This window comes from Calidris pugnax, unplaced genomic scaffold (genome assembly GCF_001431845.1).
Source record: "Calidris pugnax isolate Ruff unplaced genomic scaffold, ASM143184v1 scaffold304, whole genome shotgun sequence".
Taxonomy (NCBI): domain Eukaryota; kingdom Metazoa; phylum Chordata; class Aves; order Charadriiformes; family Scolopacidae; genus Calidris; species Calidris pugnax.
Genome location: NW_015091068.1, coordinates 480,678 through 503,521, shown reverse-complemented (window position 1 = coordinate 503,521; position 22,844 = coordinate 480,678). Strand labels below are relative to the sequence as shown.

General features: G+C 44.3%; 1 protein-coding gene across 1 annotated transcript; it reads left to right on the top strand.

Annotated features, from left to right (window-relative positions):
• Window positions 1-5: 5 nt before the first annotated feature.
• LOC106896762 (myosin heavy chain, skeletal muscle, adult-like) lies at window positions 6-14,232 on the top strand (the record flags this gene model as incomplete). Its single annotated transcript, XM_014956982.1, has 25 exons — window positions 6-209; window positions 298-441; window positions 537-693; window positions 1,006-1,033; window positions 1,132-1,246; window positions 1,336-1,428; window positions 2,266-2,329; window positions 2,489-2,587; window positions 2,690-2,793; window positions 2,871-3,009; window positions 7,836-7,954; window positions 8,051-8,200; window positions 8,916-9,086; window positions 9,817-10,126; window positions 10,221-10,306; window positions 10,829-10,916; window positions 11,015-11,132; window positions 11,289-11,412; window positions 11,498-11,634; window positions 11,731-11,986; window positions 12,951-13,193; window positions 13,412-13,588; window positions 13,674-13,819; window positions 13,907-13,997; window positions 14,086-14,232. Coding segments are annotated over exons 1-25 (3,510 nt in total), but the record flags the coding sequence as incomplete, so codon positions are not given.
• Window positions 14,233-22,844: the final 8,612 nt, after the last annotated feature.

Genomic DNA, 22,844 nt, shown 5'->3' with positions numbered 1-22,844 from the left:
CAGCCATGTCGTCAGACTCCGAGATGGCCATCTTTGGGGAGGCTGCTCCTTACCTCCGAAAGTCAGAAAAGGAGAGAATCGAGGCCCAGAACAAACCTTTTGATGCCAAGTCATCCGTCTTTGTGGTGCATCCTAAAGAATCCTTTGTGAAAGGAACCATCCAGAGCAGAGAAACTGGGAAGGTTACTGTCAAGACTGAAGGTGGAGAGGTGAGTAAGAAACAATGCTGACGGCCACCATTTGGTTCCCATTCTGGGCTCTTAGCTGACAGTCATTCATCTCTCTTTCTTCTTACAGACCCTGACTGTGAAGGATGATCAAATCTTCTCCATGAACCCTCCCAAGTATGATAAAATCGAGGACATGGCCATGATGACCCACCTCCACGAACCCGCTGTGCTGTACAACCTCAAAGAGCGTTATGCAGCCTGGATGATCTACGTAAGTACCAGCAGCGCTCTTCCCTTGGCTAGCTGGGAGGAACTGCTCTGGAAGTGGCTAAGTGGAAGCCAACGTGCTGTCTGCCTTCCTCACAGACCTACTCGGGCCTCTTCTGCGTCACTGTCAACCCCTACAAGTGGCTGCCGGTGTACAACCCGGAGGTGGTGTTGGCCTACCGAGGCAAGAAGCGCCAGGAGGCCCCTCCACACATCTTCTCCATCTCTGACAATGCCTATCAGTTCATGCTGACTGGTGAGTGGCTCAATCTGTCTCAGAGAGTCTGTACCATGAAATTCTCTGAGGGAATACTCTGTCTCAGTAATATGAGGAGACTTTTTTAAAGCTTTCATGGATCTGATGCATGCATACTACTCTAGTTTTACTATCTTCACACCATCATTTTCACTATTTTAAATAAAAGATACCCCTGCACTTTGTGAGGGGTTGTTTGTTTAGGTCAAGCTGAGAGCATGGAGTTTAAAACACTAAACTTACCTGAACATGTTTCATTCTTTCTGTGTTGGTCATTGACCTTTAAGTATTGTATTTCTGCTTCTTTCACAGATCGCGAGAACCAGTCGATCCTGATCACGTATGTACACCCCCTGCTCGGGTCTCTGCGGGGCTGCCCGGTGCCAGGGGACCTCCTGCCTGACCACACGCTCTCTGCTTCTCTCTTTGGTTGGACAGCGGAGAATCCGGTGCCGGGAAGACTGTGAACACAAAGCGTGTCATCCAGTACTTTGCAACAATTGCAGCCAGTGGGGAGAAGAAGAAGGAGGAGCAGCAGTCAGGCAAAATGCAGGTGAATAGACACTGGTCTGAAACAGTGTTTTCCTCTGTTCCTGACATCATATTTGGAAAGGATAACTATTAATAATTATCATCCTGCAGGGAACGCTTGAAGATCAAATCATCAGCGCCAACCCACTGCTGGAGGCCTTTGGAAATGCCAAGACCGTGAGGAACGACAACTCCTCGCGCTTTGTAAGTTGCTTTACCAAATGATTCCAGGAGTGCGTGCCAGTCATTTCTTTCTGTTGTCCACTCATCATGTTTATCATGACTTTACCACTTATCCTAAAGGTATTTCTCCAGATTTGAGAAGTAGATATTCTATGAAAAAAAGTTAATTCTGCTTTGGATTGGGATGCAAAGTAAAATAGCAGATCACATGCTCCTTCTCCTATAATGTATTGCAGTGTTAAACAATAGTTTCATTTATTTTTACTTATATTTCTGTTTATTTTTTAAAGACAGGAAGAAAGTGGGGAGGTTAGGAAAGATGGGAAAGGAAGAGAGAGAGACAAAGAAAGAAAAAGAAGAAGGGAAGAAGAAAAGTGAAAGAAAAAAAAAGTGAGAAAGAAAAAAAAAGTGAGAAAGAAACAGATGGGGTGGGGTAATGAAAGTTTCTACTGGAATAATATGTTTCCTTTATGTCAACTTCAATTAATCAGAAGGGAAATGGCTTATCTCATAGCAAGACAGATTTAAGCAGCTGAACTAGTTAAATGGTTATTTCCTGATCATTAAGATGACTGCTCTCTTTATGCAGGATAAAGATAGAACAGTTTGGCTAACTAAATCCACCCATTCCTTCCCATTTGTACATTCAGCATACGTAAAATATAGAGCTGTGCCACTATTTATTATTCTAATGGTCAAAAATGTAAAAGACAACTTTACATCAATTGTTGGAATTATAGCTGATGCTTATGAAAATGTGTCTAAGGAGAAATCTTGTGCCCAGTGGATTAAATGGCAAAACTCTTATTTCAGATGTTTTTATGATGTAAATCTTATGGCACTTCTATTCTGTTAAAGGGCAAATTCATCAGAATTCATTTTGGTGCCACAGGAAAACTAGCTTCTGCTGATATTGAAACATGTAAGACAATTTCCTCAACCATTTACAATCCATCCATTCACCCATCTATCCATACAACACCTTTTCACCCAACCATCTATCCTGCTTTCCCTGGTTTTCTTTCCATCCTCTCCCTACTTTCTTTTTTGCTTCTTGTTTCTCATTAAATTTTCCCTGCAGACCTGCTGGAGAAGTCCAGAGTCACTTTCCAGCTTAAGGCAGAAAGAAGCTACCACATATTTTATCAGATCATGTCCAACAAGAAACCAGAGCTAATTGGTAGGAAGAATTACTAACTTGGAGGAAGATTGCTGAATACTAGCTCACATTATTACTTGCTTGAATAAACTAAGACTGCATGTTCTCTCTTCTCACTTTCAGACATGCTCCTCATTACCACCAACCCTTATGATTTCCACTTTGTGAGTCAAGGGGAAATCACTGTTCCCAGCATTGATGACCAGGAGGAGCTCATGGCTACAGATGTAAGTGACAATTAAATATGTTGTACCCTTTATCATCTCTCCCAGAGAAAGCTTTTATTTTATTGTTCCTATTGCAGAGTGCCATTGACATCCTGGGCTTCACTGCTGATGAGAAAACAGCCATTTACAAGCTGACAGGGGCTGTCATGCACTATGGGAACTTGAAGTTCAAGCAGAAACAACGAGAGGAGCAGGCAGAGCCTGATGGCACAGAAGGTATTAGCAGTCTGTGGTTGACCTCTTACACATAGAAGTAGCAATAATAATTCAGTATTTGGAAGATGGAGAAAGAAAATAATGGAAATGTGTAAAAAGTGTTTACATGGAGCTAGTATATAGGTATGAAACTACCATCTAAAATATACCCCTTTTTCAATTACTACCTAGTCTTTATTTGATGTATATTTTGCATGTGTATCCGTGATTCTCTCCCGGGCTACCACAGTTCTAAGAGCCACCAAGAAGAGAAAGATTTTTCAGAAAATATATTTCTGGTTGGTTTTTTAAAGAAAATTGAGACATTAAATTCGGTGTTAGAACACCTCTTTCATAAATCATGTGCTGTTTTTGCACAGCTAAATGGAATTTTGCCCAGCTAAAAGGGAACTTTGCTTCAATTTCTTTTTTCTCTTGTGGAGATTCAAATGCATAACTGCCACTACATAGTAGCATTATTTGTACATCAGTTTAAGTGAAGCATAGGTTCACTATGATAAGGAAGAACTGACTTAGAGATCTACTTCTCAGCTGACCTCTTAATCCCTTAAATGTTATATAACGCATAAATGGTTTAAAATTACTGTCTTCCTCTTCCAAAAACTGATCTCAGATGGACTGGTCTCAGCTTCAGGACTGAATTTTTAGGTTTTGATTCTGAATGAATGAACATGCCTGCCTTTCTGCTATGAGTATAACATGTTTCCAGAAAAGGGGCACTACTTAATTGTTGGAATGCATTCCCTTTTAGGGTTATAGCTGCTGCCAAAGAATATAGGTAGCCCAAGTACCTAAGTGTACCCCTCCCTGCCCCTCCCACCTGATGCCGAATTTGCCCCAAAAGGCGAAATAGAAACTGCAGTCTCAGAAAATAGAAACTGCCCAGAAAATAGAAACTGCTCAGAGACTAAGTTTTCAAGTCCATAAGCAGGAGGTATTTATTAACAACGCGTTGGGGAACTCTCCAGGCCGCCCTGGACAAAGAGTTCCGCCCGTTAGCAATCAGTGCAGCTTTTTTATACAAGTTTGAGTGTAGGTTACATCATCTTTACATGCATATTCATATTTTACATGCATATTCATATATAGGCGGAGTCTTCCATCTTGGGTAGTCATCTGGTGGGAGTTCCGGTGCCTTCATCAGGGTGGGGGGATTGTCTTGTGAGTCTTCCTCAAGTTAAACTTCTGAACTCTTCCTAATTTGGGTAGCTTCTCGGTGTACTTGGCAAGGTCGGAGTGACCTTGGTTCATCCTAAAATTGCTGAAGCCACTACTTCATGTTCTGGTGTTCTTTCCTATCAACTTGTTCTGTTCTCTCAGACAATTTATTACCTTCGTGATTTGGTAAGATCCAGCAAATGTAGCCTGACTGACCACAAACGGGGCCTGCAACTACTCAGAGCTATGACAAGAGAGGATGCAGGAATGTAGGGAGTAGTCCTGAGACCAGCACAATGATGTCTTGAAGCAGCAAAACAGTATTGTCGACCTTGTTAGGAGATAGGGGATTTAAAGAAGGAACCTAGCTTACATTTTAACTCCTTATTTCTCGAAGACTGCTTCCTTTTGAGCGGTTTCACACCTCCCCAGTTACCCCTGCAGAACCGGTATGGAATCTTGGAGGAGGAACTGGCTGTTGGAGGGGGAGGATGGTACATCAAAATCAAAGGGAATCAAAAGCACTGATAAAGACTTATCCAAGGAGTTGCTGAAGCAGCCAGCTCCACGTATTAAGACTGCCTCTGTGAAAAAGAGGAGGAGGGCAATAGTTATAGGAGGTTCCCTTTTGAGAGGAACTGAGGGTCCCATATGCAGGCCAAACCCTTCCCAAAGGGAGGTCTGCTGCCTCCCTGGGGCCCATCTTAGAGATATAACCAGGAAGCTTCCTGGCCTGATAAGGCCCTCGGATTATTACCCCCTTTTGATTTTACAGGTAGATAATGATGAACTAGTAAGGAGAAGTCTCAGAGCGATGAAGAAAGATTTCAGGGCTTTGGGACAGCTAGTCAAGGATTCAGGATGACAAATTGTGATCTCTTCTGTCCCTCCATTTTTGGGGACCAATGACTGGATAAACAAAAAGATCAGGCAGATCAACACCTGGTTCCGTAACTGGTGCTACCAACATGGCTTTGGATTCACAGACCACAGCCTGATTTAGAGGACACAGGTCTGCTTGAGAATGATGGAAAAACCCTATCCTGAAAGGGGAAAAGGGTATTAGGCCAAGAGTTAGAAAAACTCATGGACAGGGCTTTAAACTAGAATCGAAGGGGAGAATACCAGGCCCATTGGTAATGAGCCTGGAGGTAAAGTACCATCGATGGGGGTGAAATCAGGTGCCCAGCTTAAGTGCATCTACACTAATGCACGTAGCATGGGCAACAAACAGGATGAGCTGGAGGCCATTGTGCAGCAGGACAGCTATGATGTAATCGCCATCACAGAAACATGGTGGGATGATGTTCATAACTGGAATGCTGTGATGGATGGCTATAAGCTCTTCAGGAGGGATAGGCAAGGAAGGAGAAGTGGGGGTGTGACTTTGTATGTTAGGGAGTGTTTTGATTGTATGGAAATAGATTGCAGCAATGATACAGTTGAGTGTTTATGGGTAAAGATGAAAGGCAAGGCTAGCAAGGGAGATCTGGTGCTGGGAGTCTGCTATAGACCACCCAACCAGGATGAGGAGGTAGATGAGGTATTCTATAAGCAGCTGGCTGAAGTCTCTCAATCGCCAGCCCTTGTTCTGGTTGGGGACTTCAACCTACCGGACATCTGCTGGAAATACAACACAGCAGAGAGCAGTCAGACTAGGAGGTTCCTTGAGTGTATGGAACATAACTTCCTGACACAACTGGTAGGTGAGCCAACCAGGGGAGATGCCTCACTAGACCTACTGCTCACAAATAGAGAGGGACGAGTGGGAGATGTGGTGGTCGGAGGCTGTCTTGGGCTTAGCGACCATGAAAGGCTCAAGTTTTCAATTATTAGAGAGGTAAGGAAGGGGGTTAGCAAAACCTCAACCTTGGACTTCCGGCAGGCAGACTTCAGCCTTTTCAGATCGCTGGTTGGAAAAGTCCCATGGGAGGAAGCCCTGAAGGGCAAAAATACTCAGGAAGGCTGGGTGCCATTATGCAGCACATGAAGGACGCCCAGGTGATCAGACCCAGCCAGCATGGGTTCACCAGGGGCAGGTCCTGCTTGACGAACCTAATCTCCTTCTATGACAAAGTGACTCACTTGGTGGATGAAGGAAAGGCTGAGGATGTTGTTTATCTGGACTTCAGCAAAGCCTTTGATACAGTCTCCCACAGCATCCTCCTGGAGAAACTGGCTGCCTATGGCTTGGATGGGAATACCCTCTGCTGGGTTAAAAACTGGCTGGAGGGCTGTGCCCAGAGAGTGGTGGGGAATGGAGTCAAATCCAGTTGGCGACCAGTCACGAGTGGTGTCCCACAGGGGGGTTCTCTTCAGCATCTTTATCAATGATCTGGATGAGGGGATCGAGTGCACCCTCAGCAAATTTGCAGACGACACCAAATTGGGTGGGAGTGTTGATCTGCTGGAGGGTAGAGAGGCTTTGCAGAGAGATCTGGACAGATTGGATCGATGGGCTGAGACCAACAGGATGAGGTTCAACAAGGCCAAGTGCAGGGTCCTGCACTTCGGTCACAACAACCCCAGGCAGCGCTCCAGGCTGGGGGCAGAGGGGCTGGAGCTGCCTGGCAGTAAAGGACCTGGGGGTGTTGGTCGACTGTTGGCTGAACAGGAGCCAGCAGTGTGCCCAGGTGGCCAAGAAGGCCAATGGTATCCTGGCCTGTATCAGGAGCAGTGTGGTGAGTAGGACCCAAGAGGTGATTGTCCCTCTGTACTCGGCACTGGTCAGGCCCCCACCTCAAGGGCTGTGTCCAGTTCTGGGGCCCTTACCACAAAAAAGACATTGAGGTGCTGAGTGGGTCCAGAGAAGAGCAACAAAGATGGTGAGGGGTCTGGAGCACAAGTCTTATGAGGAGCGGCTGAGGGAGCTGGGGTTATTCAGCCTGGAGAAGAGGAGGCTGAGGGGGGACCTTATTGCTCTCTACAACTACCTGAAAGGAGGGTGTAGAGAGGTAGGGGTCGGTCTCTTCTCCCAAGTCACAGGCGACAGGACGAGAGGAAATGGCCTCAAGTTATGCCAGGGGAGGTTCAGGCTGGATATCAGGAAAAATTTTTTCATTGAAAGGGTTCTCAGACATTGGATGGGCTTCCCAGGGAGGTGGTTGAGGCACCATCCCTGGAGGTGTTCAAAAGACAGGTTGATGTAGTTCTGGGAGGTATGGTTTAGTGATGGTGATGCTTCTTGTAACGGGGTGTCTATTTTTGTCAGTTAGGTTCACAGTTGGACAAGATGATCTTTAAGGTCCCTTCCAACCTAGAAGACTATGTGATTCTGTGATTCTGTGTATGTTTTGGATTACACTCAGGTGGCCAATCTACTAACACTTTGGTGTTTTGTTGCCTGGTTTATAGATACCAATCAGCTCTGGACTGAAGTGATGAACTTCAGCTTTCAGGATGAATTTTTGATAAATACATTGTTTCCAGATGATTCTGTGAAGACCTTTAAAAACACAAATACCATTTAGGTGTAATGTTCTGTAAAGTTTTCAAAACAAAAATTATTTGTTTTTTTTAATGGCTGTCATGCTTCCTCTGAGATCTAGTGAGCAGAATTTGATCATGAAGGCATTAAATATTGCAGTTACTTTCGAAAGGGTTCATCACACAAAATGCTGCATGTCTTGTTAGTTTTAATTTTTCCGTCCCCCTATTCTTCTGCTTAGTTGCTGACAAAGCTGCCTACCTGATGGGTCTGAACTCAGCTGACCTGCTCAAGGCCCTCTGCTATCCCCGAGTAAAGGTTGGGAATGAATATGTGACCAAGGGTCAAACTGTGCAGCAGGTAACAATCAGCTGGTGACTGGGATCCTCTGTCTTGTATCACTTACTATTTGCTCCAGATATTGTTTTTCTCCTGCTGCATTCTTCTTTATTCTAGGTGAACAATTCAGTGGGTGCTCTGGCGAAGGCTGTCTATGAGAAGATGTTTCTGTGGATGGTTGTTCGTATCAACCAACAACTGGATACCAAGCAGCCCAGACAGTACTTCATTGGTGTGCTGGACATTGCTGGCTTCGAGATCTTTGATGTAAGGATTCCAGGTTTGAGAACTGCTCTTGCAGGTGGAGATTGCTATATCAAATGACTTCCCAATAATATTCTTCTGAAAGTTTAACATACTAGTCATTCCCAAGTTTCTCAAAAACAAAAAAAAAGAAAATCGATCAATCATTCATTTTCCTTTGTAGCACAGAGCAAAACCCTCAGAAACTTCATCAGTACAAGAACAGACATGTTGTTTGTGTAGAAGTAGCAAATAGAATTTTATATGTTGTAATATTTTAACAGCTTGAGTTTAATGTTAATGATTTTTTAAAAGATTTTTTTACAAGATTTTTATACAAGAGCTTGTAGAGCAGAAGTAGGATTTGAAGTCCATTGACAACGATATAACAGTTTAAAGATATGTAAATTGTTTAAACGACCAAGGAATGAATAGGTGTTTAATCAAAGATACCAAGTGGTTAAAAATCGGAGAGCAGGGCATACACTCATCTTCCTGACAACAAAAAAATGTCAAAGTGAGTTATTAATTTTAGTAGATTCACTAGGAATACCTGCTCTGGAAAAAATTCCATTTTCATTATACTGGTATTTCTTTGGGAAGCTGCATATAGGTCCTGCTATGGTGTGCTGCTGATAATTCAGTTGTGTTTTAACTGAGGAGAATTTTGAAGGGTTGAGAATGATTAAGAGATGTGCATATTGACAATGGGTGTTGGGGTTTTTTTGCCATTTGCAAGTTCAACAGCCTGGAGCAGCTGTGCATCAACTTCACCAATGAGAAACTGCAACAGTTCTTCAACCACCACATGTTCGTGCTGGAGCAGGAGGAGTACAAGAAGGAAGGAATTGAATGGACATTCATTGACTTTGGGATGGACCTGGCTGCCTGCATTGAGCTCATAGAGAAAGTAAATTTTTATGTCTTGAATTTTGAGGAATTTATTATGTTAAATTTAAATGGTTTAATTTTATTCAAAAAAGGGGGCTTCTCCATGGTTAGTTTCATGCATTCAGTTTTAGTTGTTGAAAAATCTCTTGATCTTCTATTGCTTATTATGCACTACAAATATTCCAAGTCCATATATAGCCATAGAAGTCATCCCTCAAATGCCTTCTCTGTGTGAAAGGTATCTCCACTTGATTAAATGACATGTTTTTCAAAGCCTCAGAGCAGCTCTCAAAGTAACCTAAAAATATTTTCTTAAGATTCTGGAATAAGGTTATCCAGACAATACATATTTTTCTAGATGGATCATAGCAAAGTAAATACAGGACAATACAGTCAGTGCCTGACCTCTGAGTGCTAGAAAATGAAAGAGATTTCTTGTGGTTCTGTGTCATTTAGGGAGTTGATTAAAATTACAAAGTCCATTGTAAATATACAATGGATGTATTTGTGAAAGACATTTAAAAAAATAATCTATCTCTTCCTGATTTTTGAACATGGTTTTTGTCATGAAAAATGTTCCTGAGCCACTGTGACAAAGTGTGAGGCAAGCAGGTGAATCTTTTAAACTCAATTTTTAGAAAGAAATTTTCTTCATGGCAAGGTTTGTTTCTCAGCTTCCTGTCTTTTACTATATTCCCTTTTCATATTATTCTATAGGCATTTTCTTTCTTTATTGTACTTTCTTCCAGCCCATGGGCATCTTCTCCATCCTGGAAGAGGAGTGCATGTTCCCCAAGGCAACTGACACCTCTTTCAAGAACAAGCTCTATGATCAGCATCTGGGCAAGTCCAGCAACTTCCAGAAGCCCAAACCTACCAAAGGCAAGGCTGAGGCCCACTTCTCCCTGGTGCACTATGCTGGCACGGTGGACTACAACATCACCGGCTGGCTGGAGAAGAACAAGGACCCCCTGAACGAAACTGTCATTGGGTTGTACCAGAAATCATCTGTGAAGACACTGGCATTACTCTTTGCCTCCTATGGTGGTGCAGAAACAGGTCAGTTTTCTAAAATTCTTTTTCTCCAACATTTATGATATGTAAAGATGCAACAAAACTAATAATATTTAAAAACTTTTTTTTTTTTTTAAAGAGGCCAGTGGTGGTGGCGCTGGTGGTGGAAAGAAAGGTGGCAAGAAGAAAGGTTCTTCTTTCCAGACAGTCTCAGCTCTTTTCCGGGTAAAGTATGAATTTCATTATCTGTAAAGTGGCTTGAACATAGTTTCTAACCTGAGTTATCTAAACTCCTGCTCTTCTCACGACATTGATTTTATGATGAAACAGTAATAAGTATGAAGTGAGAAGAAGCTATTCACTGCCTTTTCCTATTAATTATCTGTTCACATTTGGGATTTGTTCCAAGCATTCTTCAGCTGACTCCCCAATTTTATTTTAAAAGCTCACTTATATTCTTTGTGAAAAACAATTTTTTCAGAATCTGGGACATAATATAAATAGCAATCCTATACTGGTTTATATTGAAATTTTTATACAGTAGCGCTTTATTTCCTGTAGACTAAAGTGTTAAATCTGAAACTTTATTTTCATGAGAATATTTAATTATAAAGAAGGTTTGATTTAAACTAAATTTTTAATTTGAAAGCTTCTTCCTCCTAATATTCATTCAATATTTCCCTGGCATCTACTTACAGAGTGTACAGAAGTAATTGTTTTTAATCTATGCTGTTATACATGATACAGGAGAACTTAAACAAGCTGATGACCAATTTGCGGAGCACTCATCCCCATTTTGTCCGTTGCATCATCCCAAATGAAACAAAAACACCTGGTACGACTCTTGAGTGAGCAGAAAGAGAAGTTCCTTGGATACAGCCATTCCCCTCTGTGCTGGAAACTATGATATTCATTTATGGTTTGAATTTCTAGGTGCCATGGAGCATGAACTGGTACTTCACCAGCTGCGGTGTAATGGTGTGCTGGAAGGCATCAGAATTTGCAGGAAAGGTTTCCCCAGCAGAGTTCTCTACGCTGACTTCAAACAGAGGTAAGAGCACTGCACTTCTCCGCACCATTACAAGCAATGTTGGCTCATTCATACAGATTCATTCAAGCTGGACTCTGTTGTCATAAATAGCTATATATGAGCTGGTGGGGTTGGTAGGAAAAAAACAGCTTTGTCATCCTCTTTCTATTTTCACAGATACAAGGTGCTTAATGCCAGTGCCATCCCAGAGGGACAGTTCATTGATAGCAAGAAGGCTTCTGAGAAGCTTCTTGGGTCAATTGATGTGGACCACACCCAGTACAAATTTGGTCACACCAAGGTAAAAACCTTCCATGACTCACTCACTCAGTGCCTGTGCTTTGCTCTACCTGACAGTGATGTGCTGCAACATTCCCTTTCTCAAGGTGTTCTTCAAAGCTGGGCTGCTGGGACTCCTGGAGGAGATGAGAGATGAGAAGCTGGCACAGCTCATCACCCGCACCCAGGCCATGTGCAGGGGCTTCCTGATGAGAGTGGAGTACCAGAGAATGGTGGAGAGGAGGTAGACACCCCTCATCTTCAGTTCAAGTCACTTGGGGGAAAGTGTTGGCACTTGTCACACTGAAAATATTCAATGTACATTTGAATTATGCTTCAGGGAGTCCATCTTCTGCATCCAGTACAATGTTCGTGCATTCATGAATGTCAAGCACTGGCCTTGGATGAAGCTGTTCTTCAAGATCAAGCCCTTGCTGAAGAGCGCCGAATCTGAGAAGGAGATGGCCAACATGAAGGAGGAATTCGAGAAAACCAAGGAAGAGCTTGCAAAGTCTGAGGCAAAGAGGAAGGAGCTGGAGGAAAAAATGGTGAAACTAGTACAGGAGAAAAATGATTTGCAGCTCCAAGTGCAGGCTGTGAGTAACATTATTTTATTTTTTCATAGGGAAAATGAGTAAATAAGATCTAACTCTTCTTTCAGACTACAGAACTCTCAAATTACACACTAAACTGCCTTAAAAAATATTTTAAGCTGAATACCATGTAGCTAAATGTAAATTTCATGCCACACTATTTCCCCACTCAATCTTTCTATTGCAAAGTGGAGTTTAAGTTAAGGAATGACTATTTAGTCTTAATGCTTACAGGTACATATCTCTATGTGAGTTCACAACATAAAGCCTCATTGTAGTTACTGTAGTATATTTAGTGGAGTGGTGACAGTGATTCAATTGGCTAAATACCCTGCCTTAATTCTTTGGACAACATGGAGAGCCTGGTGCCATATCTTCTGGAGTATTTTACCTAAGCTGCTGTAGCTACTGCTCCTAGAACATGCAGATGCCCATTACATCCTAAGACACAAGTGCCAGCCTTGTATGTTTGTGTCCAATGCCATTAGCCCTCTCAAAAACATGGAAAATATTTTGGCAATACCCTTAAGCTGAAGTGTCCATTTAGCGAAAGATTAATCTTGTTCTAGTGTCCACAGACTGTATTGGATAAGTATAAATCTATTAATGAGTGTTCAAATATTTTCTCAAGAGCAAAATTATTTACATTTCTCATTACTTCAACATAAATTACATTCCACATTATAAAATATAATCACCTTCTACAGAAGAAAAGGGAAATATCAATTAGATCCAAGTAACCCTCTGACATACCTGAAATAAACATTGTGAAATGTAATACAGGCAGACACAATATCTGATATTGAAAAAGATTGGAAAAAATAAAATTGATTAAAGACTTATTCTAAATTTCTGATTTGTAATAAAGTTGCACAGTAATTTTTTCCCCAAAAGTAATCCTAAAGGTCGTACTAATGAACATCTGTTCCTTCAGCATTAAAAAATGTGCTCTGTATTTTCACACCAGGAAGCTGATGCTTTGGCTGATGCTGAGGAAAGGTGCGACCAGCTCATTAAAACCAAAATCCAGCTGGAAGCCAAAGTAAAGGAGGTGACAGAAAGGGCTGAGGATGAAGAAGAAATTAATGCTGAGCTGACAGCCAAGAAGAGGAAACTGGAGGATGAATGTTCAGAGCTGAAGAAAGACATTGACGATCTTGAGCTAACACTGGCCAAGGTTGAGAAGGAAAAGCATGCCACAGAAAACAAGGTACACACACAGCAAGTCACATAAAGGGCCAAAATATCACTTCTCTCAGAGTAAGAGCTTGCTACCATAAAACATGTTGGCTTTAAAAAATTTTGAGCTGGCCATTGTCTGGAAACCAGAGGATAAACTAAATACCTAGCAAAACCCTGCAAAGTGAAAATGTCACTGCACCAGTGCAAATATTTCCTACCAAACTTTAACAATTTTCGTATGTGTAGGTGAAAAACCTCACAGAGGAGATGGCAGCGCTGGATGAGACCATCGCTAAGCTGACAAAAGAGAAGAAAGCCCTCCAAGAGGCCCATCAGCAGACACTGGATGACCTGCAGGCAGAAGAGGACAAAGTCAATACGCTGACCAAAGCTAAGACCAAGCTGGAGCAGCAAGTGGATGATGTAAGCACACAGCCATACAGCAAGAACAGGACCGGTACGGACTTAGACCTGGCTGGTAGAGCACTGATGGCCTTGTTCTCTTTAGCTGGAAGGGTCCCTGGAGCAGGAGAAGAAGCTGCGCATGGACCTTGAGAGAGCTAAGAGGAAACTCGAAGGAGACCTGAAGCTGGCCCATGACAGCATAATGGATTTGGAAAATGATAAGCAGCAGCTGGATGAGAAACTGAAGAAGTGAGTGTGGCTGTGGGGCACCTGAGTGCTGGGCTGGTGGACTTGTCTGTGTTCTTTGAGCTCTAACGTGGTTTGCTTTGCCCAAAGGAAAGACTTTGAAATCAGCCAGATCCAGAGCAAGATCGAGGATGAGCAAGCCCTGGGCATGCAGCTACAGAAGAAGATCAAGGAGCTGCAGGCAAGTCTCTGTTCCTTCCCCTCTTTCATCCAGTCTTGGGTCAGGAAGGAGAAGGGCATGGGTGTGAGGGGTGCCTAATGTTCCCCAGGCGCGTATTGAGGAACTGGAGGAGGAAATTGAGGCAGAGCGAACCTCTCGGGCAAAAGCAGAGAAGCATCGTGCCGACCTCTCGAGGGAGCTGGAGGAGATCAGCGAGCGCCTGGAAGAAGCAGGAGGAAGGAAGAAAGGAAGGAAGAAAGGAAGGAAGGAAGGAAGGAAGGAAGGAAGGAAGGAAGAAAGGAAGGAAGAAAGGAAGGAAGGAAGGAAGGAAGGAAGGAAGGAAGGAAGAAAGGAAGGAAGAAAGGAAGGAAGGAAGGAAGGAAGGAAGGAAGGAAGGAAGAAAGGAAGGAAGAAAGGAAGGAAGGAAGGAAGGAAGGAAGGAAGGAAGGAAGAAAGGAAGGAAGAAAGGAAGGAAGGAAGGAAGGAAGGAAGGAAGGAAGGAAGAAAGGAAGGAAGAAAGGAAGGAAGGAAGGAAGGAAGGAAGGAAGGAAGGAAGAAAGGAAGGAAGAAAGGAAGGAAGGAAGGAAGGAAGGAAGGAAGGAAGGAAGAAAGGAAGGAAGAAAGGAAGGAAGGAAGGAAGGAAGGAAGGAAGGAAGGAAGAAAGGAAGGAAGAAAGGAAGGAAGGAAGGAAGGAAGGAAGGAAGGAAGGAAGAAAGGAAGGAAGAAAGGAAGGAAGGAAGGAAGGAAGGAAGGAAGGAAGGAAGAAAGGAAGGAAGAAAGGAAGGAAGGAAGGAAGGAAGGAAGGAAGGAAGGAAGAAAGGAAGGAAGAAAGGAAGGAAGGAAGGAAGGAAGGAAGGAAGGAAGGAAGAAAGGAAGGAAGAAAGGAAGGAAGGAAGGAAGGAAGGAAGGAAGGAAGGAAGAAAGGAAGGAAGAAAGGAAGGAAGGAAGGAAGGAAGGAAGGAAGGAAGGAAGAAAGGAAGGAAGAAAGGAAGGAAGGAAGGAAGGAAGGAAGGAAGGAAGGAAGAAAGGAAGGAAGAAAGGAAGGAAGGAAGGAAGGAAGGAAGGAAGGAAGGAAGAAAGGAAGGAAGAAAGGAAGGAAGGAAGGAAGGAAGGAAGGAAGGAAGGAAGAAAGGAAGGAAGAAAGGAAGGAAGGAAGGAAGGAAGGAAGGAAGGAAGGAAGAAAGGAAGGAAGAAAGGAAGGAAGGAAGGAAGGAAGGAAGGAAGGAAGGAAGAAAGGAAGGAAGAAAGGAAGGAAGGAAGGAAGGAAGGAAGGAAGGAAGGAAGAAAGGAAGGAAGAAAGGAAGGAAGGAAGGAAGGAAGGAAGGAAGGAAGGAAGAAAGGAAGGAAGAAAGGAAGGAAGGAAGGAAGGAAGGAAGGAAGGAAGGAAGAAAGGAAGGAAGAAAGGAAGGAAGGAAGGAAGGAAGGAAGGAAGGAAGGAAGAAAGGAAGGAAGAAAGGAAGGAAGGAAGGAAGGAAGGAAGGAAGGAAGGAAGAAAGGAAGGAAGAAAGGAAGGAAGGAAGGAAGGAAGGAAGGAAGGAAGGAAGAAAGGAAGGAAGAAAGGAAGGAAGGAAGGAAGGAAGGAAGGAAGGAAGGAAGAAAGGAAGGAAGAAAGGAAGGAAGGAAGGAAGGAAGGAAGGAAGGAAGGAAGAAAGGAAGGAAGAAAGGAAGGAAGGAAGGAAGGAAGGAAGGAAGGAAGGAAGAAAGGAAGGAAGAAAGGAAGGAAGGAAGGAAGGAAGGAAGGAAGGAAGGAAGAAAGGAAGGAAGAAAGGAAGGAAGGAAGGAAGGAAGGAAGGAAGGAAGGAAGAAAGGAAGGAAGAAAGGAAGGAAGGAAGGAAGGAAGGAAGGAAGGAAGGAAGAAAGGAAGGAAGAAAGGAAGGAAGGAAGGAAGGAAGGAAGGAAGGAAGGAAGAAAGGAAGGAAGAAAGGAAGGAAGGAAGGAAGGAAGGAAGGAAGGAAGGAAGAAAGGAAGGAAGAAAGGAAGGAAGGAAGGAAGGAAGGAAGGAAGGAAGGAAGAAAGGAAGGAAGAAAGGAAGGAAGGAAGGAAGGAAGGAAGGAAGGAAGGAAGAAAGGAAGGAAGAAAGGAAGGAAGGAAGGAAGGAAGGAAGGAAGGAAGGAAGAAAGGAAGGAAGAAAGGAAGGAAGGAAGGAAGGAAGGAAGGAAGGAAGGAAGAAAGGAAGGAAGAAAGGAAGGAAGGAAGGAAGGAAGGAAGGAAGGAAGGAAGAAAGGAAGGAAGAAAGGAAGGAAGGAAGGAAGGAAGGAAGGAAGGAAGGAAGAAAGGAAGGAAGAAAGGAAGGAAGGAAGGAAGGAAGGAAGGAAGGAAGGAAGAAAGGAAGGAAGAAAGGAAGGAAGGAAGGAAGGAAGGAAGGAAGGAAGGAAGAAAGGAAGGAAGAAAGGAAGGAAGGAAGGAAGGAAGGAAGGAAGGAAGGAAGAAAGGAAGGAAGAAAGGAAGGAAGGAAGGAAGGAAGGAAGGAAGGAAGGAAGAAAGGAAGGAAGAAAGGAAGGAAGGAAGGAAGGAAGGAAGGAAGGAAGGAAGAAAGGAAGGAAGAAAGGAAGGAAGGAAGGAAGGAAGGAAGGAAGGAAGGAAGAAAGGAAGGAAGAAAGGAAGGAAGGAAGGAAGGAAGGAAGGAAGGAAGGAAGAAAGGAAGGAAGAAAGGAAGGAAGGAAGGAAGGAAGGAAGGAAGGAAGGAAGAAAGGAAGGAAGAAAGGAAGGAAGGAAGGAAGGAAGGAAGGAAGGAAGGAAGAAAGGAAGGAAGAAAGGAAGGAAGGAAGGAAGGAAGGAAGGAAGGAAGGAAGAAAGGAAGGAAGAAAGGAAGGAAGGAAGGAAGGAAGGAAGGAAGGAAGGAAGAAAGGAAGGAAGAAAGGAAGGAAGGAAGGAAGGAAGGAAGGAAGGAAGGAAGAAAGGAAGGAAGAAAGGAAGGAAGGAAGGAAGGAAGGAAGGAAGGAAGGAAGAAAGGAAGGAAGAAAGGAAGGAAGGAAGGAAGGAAGGAAGGAAGGAAGGAAGAAAGGAAGGAAGAAAGGAAGGAAGGAAGGAAGGAAGGAAGGAAGGAAGGAAGAAAGGAAGGAAGAAAGGAAGGAAGGAAGGAAGGAAGGAAGGAAGGAAGGAAGAAAGGAAGGAAGAAAGGAAGGAAGGAAGGAAGGAAGGAAGGAAGGAAGGAAGAAAGGAAGGAAGAAAGGAAGGAAGGAAGGAAGGAAGGAAGGAAGGAAGGAAGAAAGGAAGGAAGAAAGGAAGGAAGGAAGGAAGGAAGGAAGGAAGGAAGGAAGAAAGGAAGGAAGAAAGGAAGGAAGGAAGGAAGGAAGGAAGGAAGGAAGGAAGAAAGGAAGGAAGAAAGGAAGGAAGGAAGGAAGGAAGGAAGGAAGGAAGGAAGAAAGGAAGGAAGAAAGGAAGGAAGGAAGGAAGGAAGGAAGGAAGGAAGGAAGAAAGGAAGGAAGAAAGGAAGGAAGGAAGGAAGGAAGGAAGGAAGGAAGGAAGAAAGGAAGGAAGAAAGGAAGGAAGGAAGGAAGGAAGGAAGGAAGGAAGGAAGAAAGGAAGGAAGAAAGGAAGGAAGGAAGGAAGGAAGGAAGGAAGGAAGGAAGAAAGGAAGGAAGAAAGGAAGGAAGGAAGGAAGGAAGGAAGGAAGGAAGGAAGAAAGGAAGGAAGAAAGGAAGGAAGGAAGGAAGGAAGGAAGGAAGGAAGGAAGAAAGGAAGGAAGAAAGGAAGGAAGGAAGGAAGGAAGGAAGGAAGGAAGGAAGAAAGGAAGGAAGAAAGGAAGGAAGGAAGGAAGGAAGGAAGGAAGGAAGGAAGAAAGGAAGGAAGAAAGGAAGGAAGGAAGGAAGGAAGGAAGGAAGGAAGGAAGAAAGGAAGGAAGAAAGGAAGGAAGGAAGGAAGGAAGGAAGGAAGGAAGGAAGAAAGGAAGGAAGAAAGGAAGGAAGGAAGGAAGGAAGGAAGGAAGGAAGGAAGAAAGGAAGGAAGAAAGGAAGGAAGGAAGGAAGGAAGGAAGGAAGGAAGGAAGAAAGGAAGGAAGAAAGGAAGGAAGGAAGGAAGGAAGGAAGGAAGGAAGGAAGAAAGGAAGGAAGAAAGGAAGGAAGGAAGGAAGGAAGGAAGGAAGGAAGGAAGAAAGGAAGGAAGAAAGGAAGGAAGGAAGGAAGGAAGGAAGGAAGGAAGGAAGAAAGGAAGGAAGAAAGGAAGGAAGGAAGGAAGGAAGGAAGGAAGGAAGGAAGAAAGGAAGGAAGAAAGGAAGGAAGGAAGGAAGGAAGGAAGGAAGGAAGGAAGAAAGGAAGGAAGAAAGGAAGGAAGGAAGGAAGGAAGGAAGGAAGGAAGGAAGAAAGGAAGGAAGAAAGGAAGGAAGGAAGGAAGGAAGGAAGGAAGGAAGGAAGAAAGGAAGGAAGAAAGGAAGGAAGGAAGGAAGGAAGGAAGGAAGGAAGGAAGAAAGGAAGGAAGAAAGGAAGGAAGGAAGGAAGGAAGGAAGGAAGGAAGGAAGAAAGGAAGGAAGAAAGGAAGGAAGGAAGGAAGGAAGGAAGGAAGGAAGGAAGAAAGGAAGGAAGAAAGGAAGGAAGGAAGGAAGGAAGGAAGGAAGGAAGGAAGAAAGGAAGGAAGAAAGGAAGGAAGGAAGGAAGGAAGGAAGGAAGGAAGGAAGAAAGGAAGGAAGAAAGGAAGGAAGGAAGGAAGGAAGGAAGGAAGGAAGGAAGAAAGGAAGGAAGAAAGGAAGGAAGGAAGGAAGGAAGGAAGGAAGGAAGGAAGAAAGGAAGGAAGAAAGGAAGGAAGGAAGGAAGGAAGGAAGGAAGGAAGGAAGAAAGGAAGGAAGAAAGGAAGGAAGGAAGGAAGGAAGGAAGGAAGGAAGGAAGAAAGGAAGGAAGAAAGGAAGGAAGGAAGGAAGGAAGGAAGGAAGGAAGGAAGAAAGGAAGGAAGAAAGGAAGGAAGGAAGGAAGGAAGGAAGGAAGGAAGGAAGAAAGGAAGGAAGAAAGGAAGGAAGGAAGGAAGGAAGGAAGGAAGGAAGGAAGAAAGGAAGGAAGAAAGGAAGGAAGGAAGGAAGGAAGGAAGGAAGGAAGGAAGAAAGGAAGGAAGAAAGGAAGGAAGGAAGGAAGGAAGGAAGGAAGGAAGGAAGAAAGGAAGGAAGAAAGGAAGGAAGGAAGGAAGGAAGGAAGGAAGGAAGGAAGAAAGGAAGGAAGAAAGGAAGGAAGGAAGGAAGGAAGGAAGGAAGGAAGGAAGAAAGGAAGGAAGAAAGGAAGGAAGGAAGGAAGGAAGGAAGGAAGGAAGGAAGAAAGGAAGGAAGAAAGGAAGGAAGGAAGGAAGGAAGGAAGGAAGGAAGGAAGAAAGGAAGGAAGAAAGGAAGGAAGGAAGGAAGGAAGGAAGGAAGGAAGGAAGAAAGGAAGGAAGAAAGGAAGGAAGGAAGGAAGGAAGGAAGGAAGGAAGGAAGAAAGGAAGGAAGAAAGGAAGGAAGGAAGGAAGGAAGGAAGGAAGGAAGGAAGAAAGGAAGGAAGAAAGGAAGGAAGGAAGGAAGGAAGGAAGGAAGGAAGGAAGAAAGGAAGGAAGAAAGGAAGGAAGGAAGGAAGGAAGGAAGGAAGGAAGGAAGAAAGGAAGGAAGAAAGGAAGGAAGGAAGGAAGGAAGGAAGGAAGGAAGGAAGAAAGGAAGGAAGAAAGGAAGGAAGGAAGGAAGGAAGGAAGGAAGGAAGGAAGAAAGGAAGGAAGAAAGGAAGGAAGGAAGGAAGGAAGGAAGGAAGGAAGGAAGAAAGGAAGGAAGAAAGGAAGGAAGGAAGGAAGGAAGGAAGGAAGGAAGGAAGAAAGGAAGGAAGAAAGGAAGGAAGGAAGGAAGGAAGGAAGGAAGGAAGGAAGAAAGGAAGGAAGAAAGGAAGGAAGGAAGGAAGGAAGGAAGGAAGGAAGGAAGAAAGGAAGGAAGAAAGGAAGGAAGGAAGGAAGGAAGGAAGGAAGGAAGGAAGAAAGGAAGGAAGAAAGGAAGGAAGGAAGGAAGGAAGGAAGGAAGGAAGGAAGAAAGGAAGGAAGAAAGGAAGGAAGGAAGGAAGGAAGGAAGGAAGGAAGGAAGAAAGGAAGGAAGAAAGGAAGGAAGGAAGGAAGGAAGGAAGGAAGGAAGGAAGAAAGGAAGGAAGAAAGGAAGGAAGGAAGGAAGGAAGGAAGGAAGGAAGGAAGAAAGGAAGGAAGAAAGGAAGGAAGGAAGGAAGGAAGGAAGGAAGGAAGGAAGAAAGGAAGGAAGAAAGGAAGGAAGGAAGGAAGGAAGGAAGGAAGGAAGGAAGAAAGGAAGGAAGAAAGGAAGGAAGGAAGGAAGGAAGGAAGGAAGGAAGGAAGAAAGGAAGGAAGAAAGGAAGGAAGGAAGGAAGGAAGGAAGGAAGGAAGGAAGAAAGGAAGGAAGAAAGGAAGGAAGGAAGGAAGGAAGGAAGGAAGGAAGGAAGAAAGGAAGGAAGAAAGGAAGGAAGGAAGGAAGGAAGGAAGGAAGGAAGGAAGAAAGGAAGGAAGAAAGGAAGGAAGGAAGGAAGGAAGGAAGGAAGGAAGGAAGAAAGGAAGGAAGAAAGGAAGGAAGGAAGGAAGGAAGGAAGGAAGGAAGGAAGAAAGGAAGGAAGAAAGGAAGGAAGGAAGGAAGGAAGGAAGGAAGGAAGGAAGAAAGGAAGGAAGAAAGGAAGGAAGGAAGGAAGGAAGGAAGGAAGGAAGGAAGAAAGGAAGGAAGAAAGGAAGGAAGGAAGGAAGGAAGGAAGGAAGGAAGGAAGAAAGGAAGGAAGAAAGGAAGGAAGGAAGGAAGGAAGGAAGGAAGGAAGGAAGAAAGGAAGGAAGAAAGGAAGGAAGGAAGGAAGGAAGGAAGGAAGGAAGGAAGAAAGGAAGGAAGAAAGGAAGGAAGGAAGGAAGGAAGGAAGGAAGGAAGGAAGAAAGGAAGGAAGAAAGGAAGGAAGGAAGGAAGGAAGGAAGGAAGGAAGGAAGAAAGGAAGGAAGAAAGGAAGGAAGGAAGGAAGGAAGGAAGGAAGGAAGGAAGAAAGGAAGGAAGAAAGGAAGGAAGGAAGGAAGGAAGGAAGGAAGGAAGGAAGAAAGGAAGGAAGAAAGGAAGGAAGGAAGGAAGGAAGGAAGGAAGGAAGGAAGAAAGGAAGGAAGAAAGGAAGGAAGGAAGGAAGGAAGGAAGGAAGGAAGGAAGAAAGGAAGGAAGAAAGGAAGGAAGGAAGGAAGGAAGGAAGGAAGGAAGGAAGAAAGGAAGGAAGAAAGGAAGGAAGGAAGGAAGGAAGGAAGGAAGGAAGGAAGAAAGGAAGGAAGAAAGGAAGGAAGGAAGGAAGGAAGGAAGGAAGGAAGGAAGAAAGGAAGGAAGAAAGGAAGGAAGGAAGGAAGGAAGGAAGGAAGGAAGGAAGAAAGGAAGGAAGAAAGGAAGGAAGGAAGGAAGGAAGGAAGGAAGGAAGGAAGAAAGGAAGGAAGAAAGGAAGGAAGGAAGGAAGGAAGGAAGGAAGGAAGGAAGAAAGGAAGGAAGAAAGGAAGGAAGGAAGGAAGGAAGGAAGGAAGGAAGGAAGAAAGGAAGGAAGAAAGGAAGGAAGGAAGGAAGGAAGGAAGGAAGGAAGGAAGAAAGGAAGGAAGAAAGGAAGGAAGGAAGGAAGGAAGGAAGGAAGGAAGGAAGAAAGGAAGGAAGAAAGGAAGAAAGGAAGAAAGGAAGAAAAAGAAAACAATCAAATCAACATCATCTAGCTGTTGAAACCTGAGCCTGGACTTAACTCTGCTGCTTTTGATCACCTGTGAGAGCATTTGCTAGTTACAACATCAGGCCTCTTGAAGTAGCTGGGTCACGGTGCAGGCAGCTGCTGGTCCTAGGTGCAGAATCATGGCTTCAGTGGCCAGAGGTGTGATAAGAACAACACAGGGACGCAGGTAAGTGCCTTGGGAGCAACTGCCACAGCTGTACCTACACTCCAGAAGGAGAATCCACACTGCCTTTGTGAATCCACTGTCCATCCACCCATTTCATGCCCATTGCCTTAGTACCTCAATGCCTGACTTTCTGGGCACAAGGGTGCCTTGGGAAACAAATCTGTTTTCTGAATGCCTGTTTTGTCCTGGCACTGCAGGAGGGCAGGCAAGCAGGCTGTGTCTGGTGTGTCCTCACACTCCAAGTCTGCATCCATAAGAGTATTACTAGCAGAGTTAGAGATGTGATCATCCCAATCTACTCAGCACTTGTCAGGTCGCACATGGAGTTGTGTATCCAGTTCTGATCTGAGCAATTCAAGAAAGACATGGACAGACTTGAGAGGATCCAAAGGAGGACCACAAATTTGATCAAAGGACTGGAAAACCTGGCTTAAGAGGAAAGACCGAAGGAGGGTTAGGATTTTTCTCCCTGGAGAAGAGATGGCTCAAGAGGACCCATGAGGCCCAGCCAGCACGGGTTCACGAGGGGCAGGTCCTGCTTGACGAACCTAATCTCCTTCTATGACAAAGTGACTCACTTGGTGGATGAAGGAAAGGCTGTGGATGTTATTTACCTAGACTTCAGCAAGGCCTTTGATACAGTATCCCATAGTATTCTTGTGGAGAAACTCGGTGCCCATGGCTTAGATGGGTATACTCTCCGCTGGGTTAAAAACTGGCTAGAGTGCTGTGCCCAGAGAGTGGTGGGGAATAGAGTCAAATCCAGTTGGCGACCGGTCACGAGTGGTGTCCCACAGGGCTCAGTACCGGGGCCGGTTCTCTTCAGCATTTTTATCAATGATCTGGATGAGGGGATCGAGTGCACCCTCAGCAAATTTGCAGACGACACCAAATTGGGTGGGAGTGTTGATCTGCTGGAGGGTAGAGAGGCTTTGCAGAGGGATCTGGACAGGCTGGATCGATGGGCTGAGACCAACGGGATGAGGTTCAACAAGGCCAAGTGCAGGGTCCTGCACTTCGGTCACAACAACCCCAGGCAGCGCT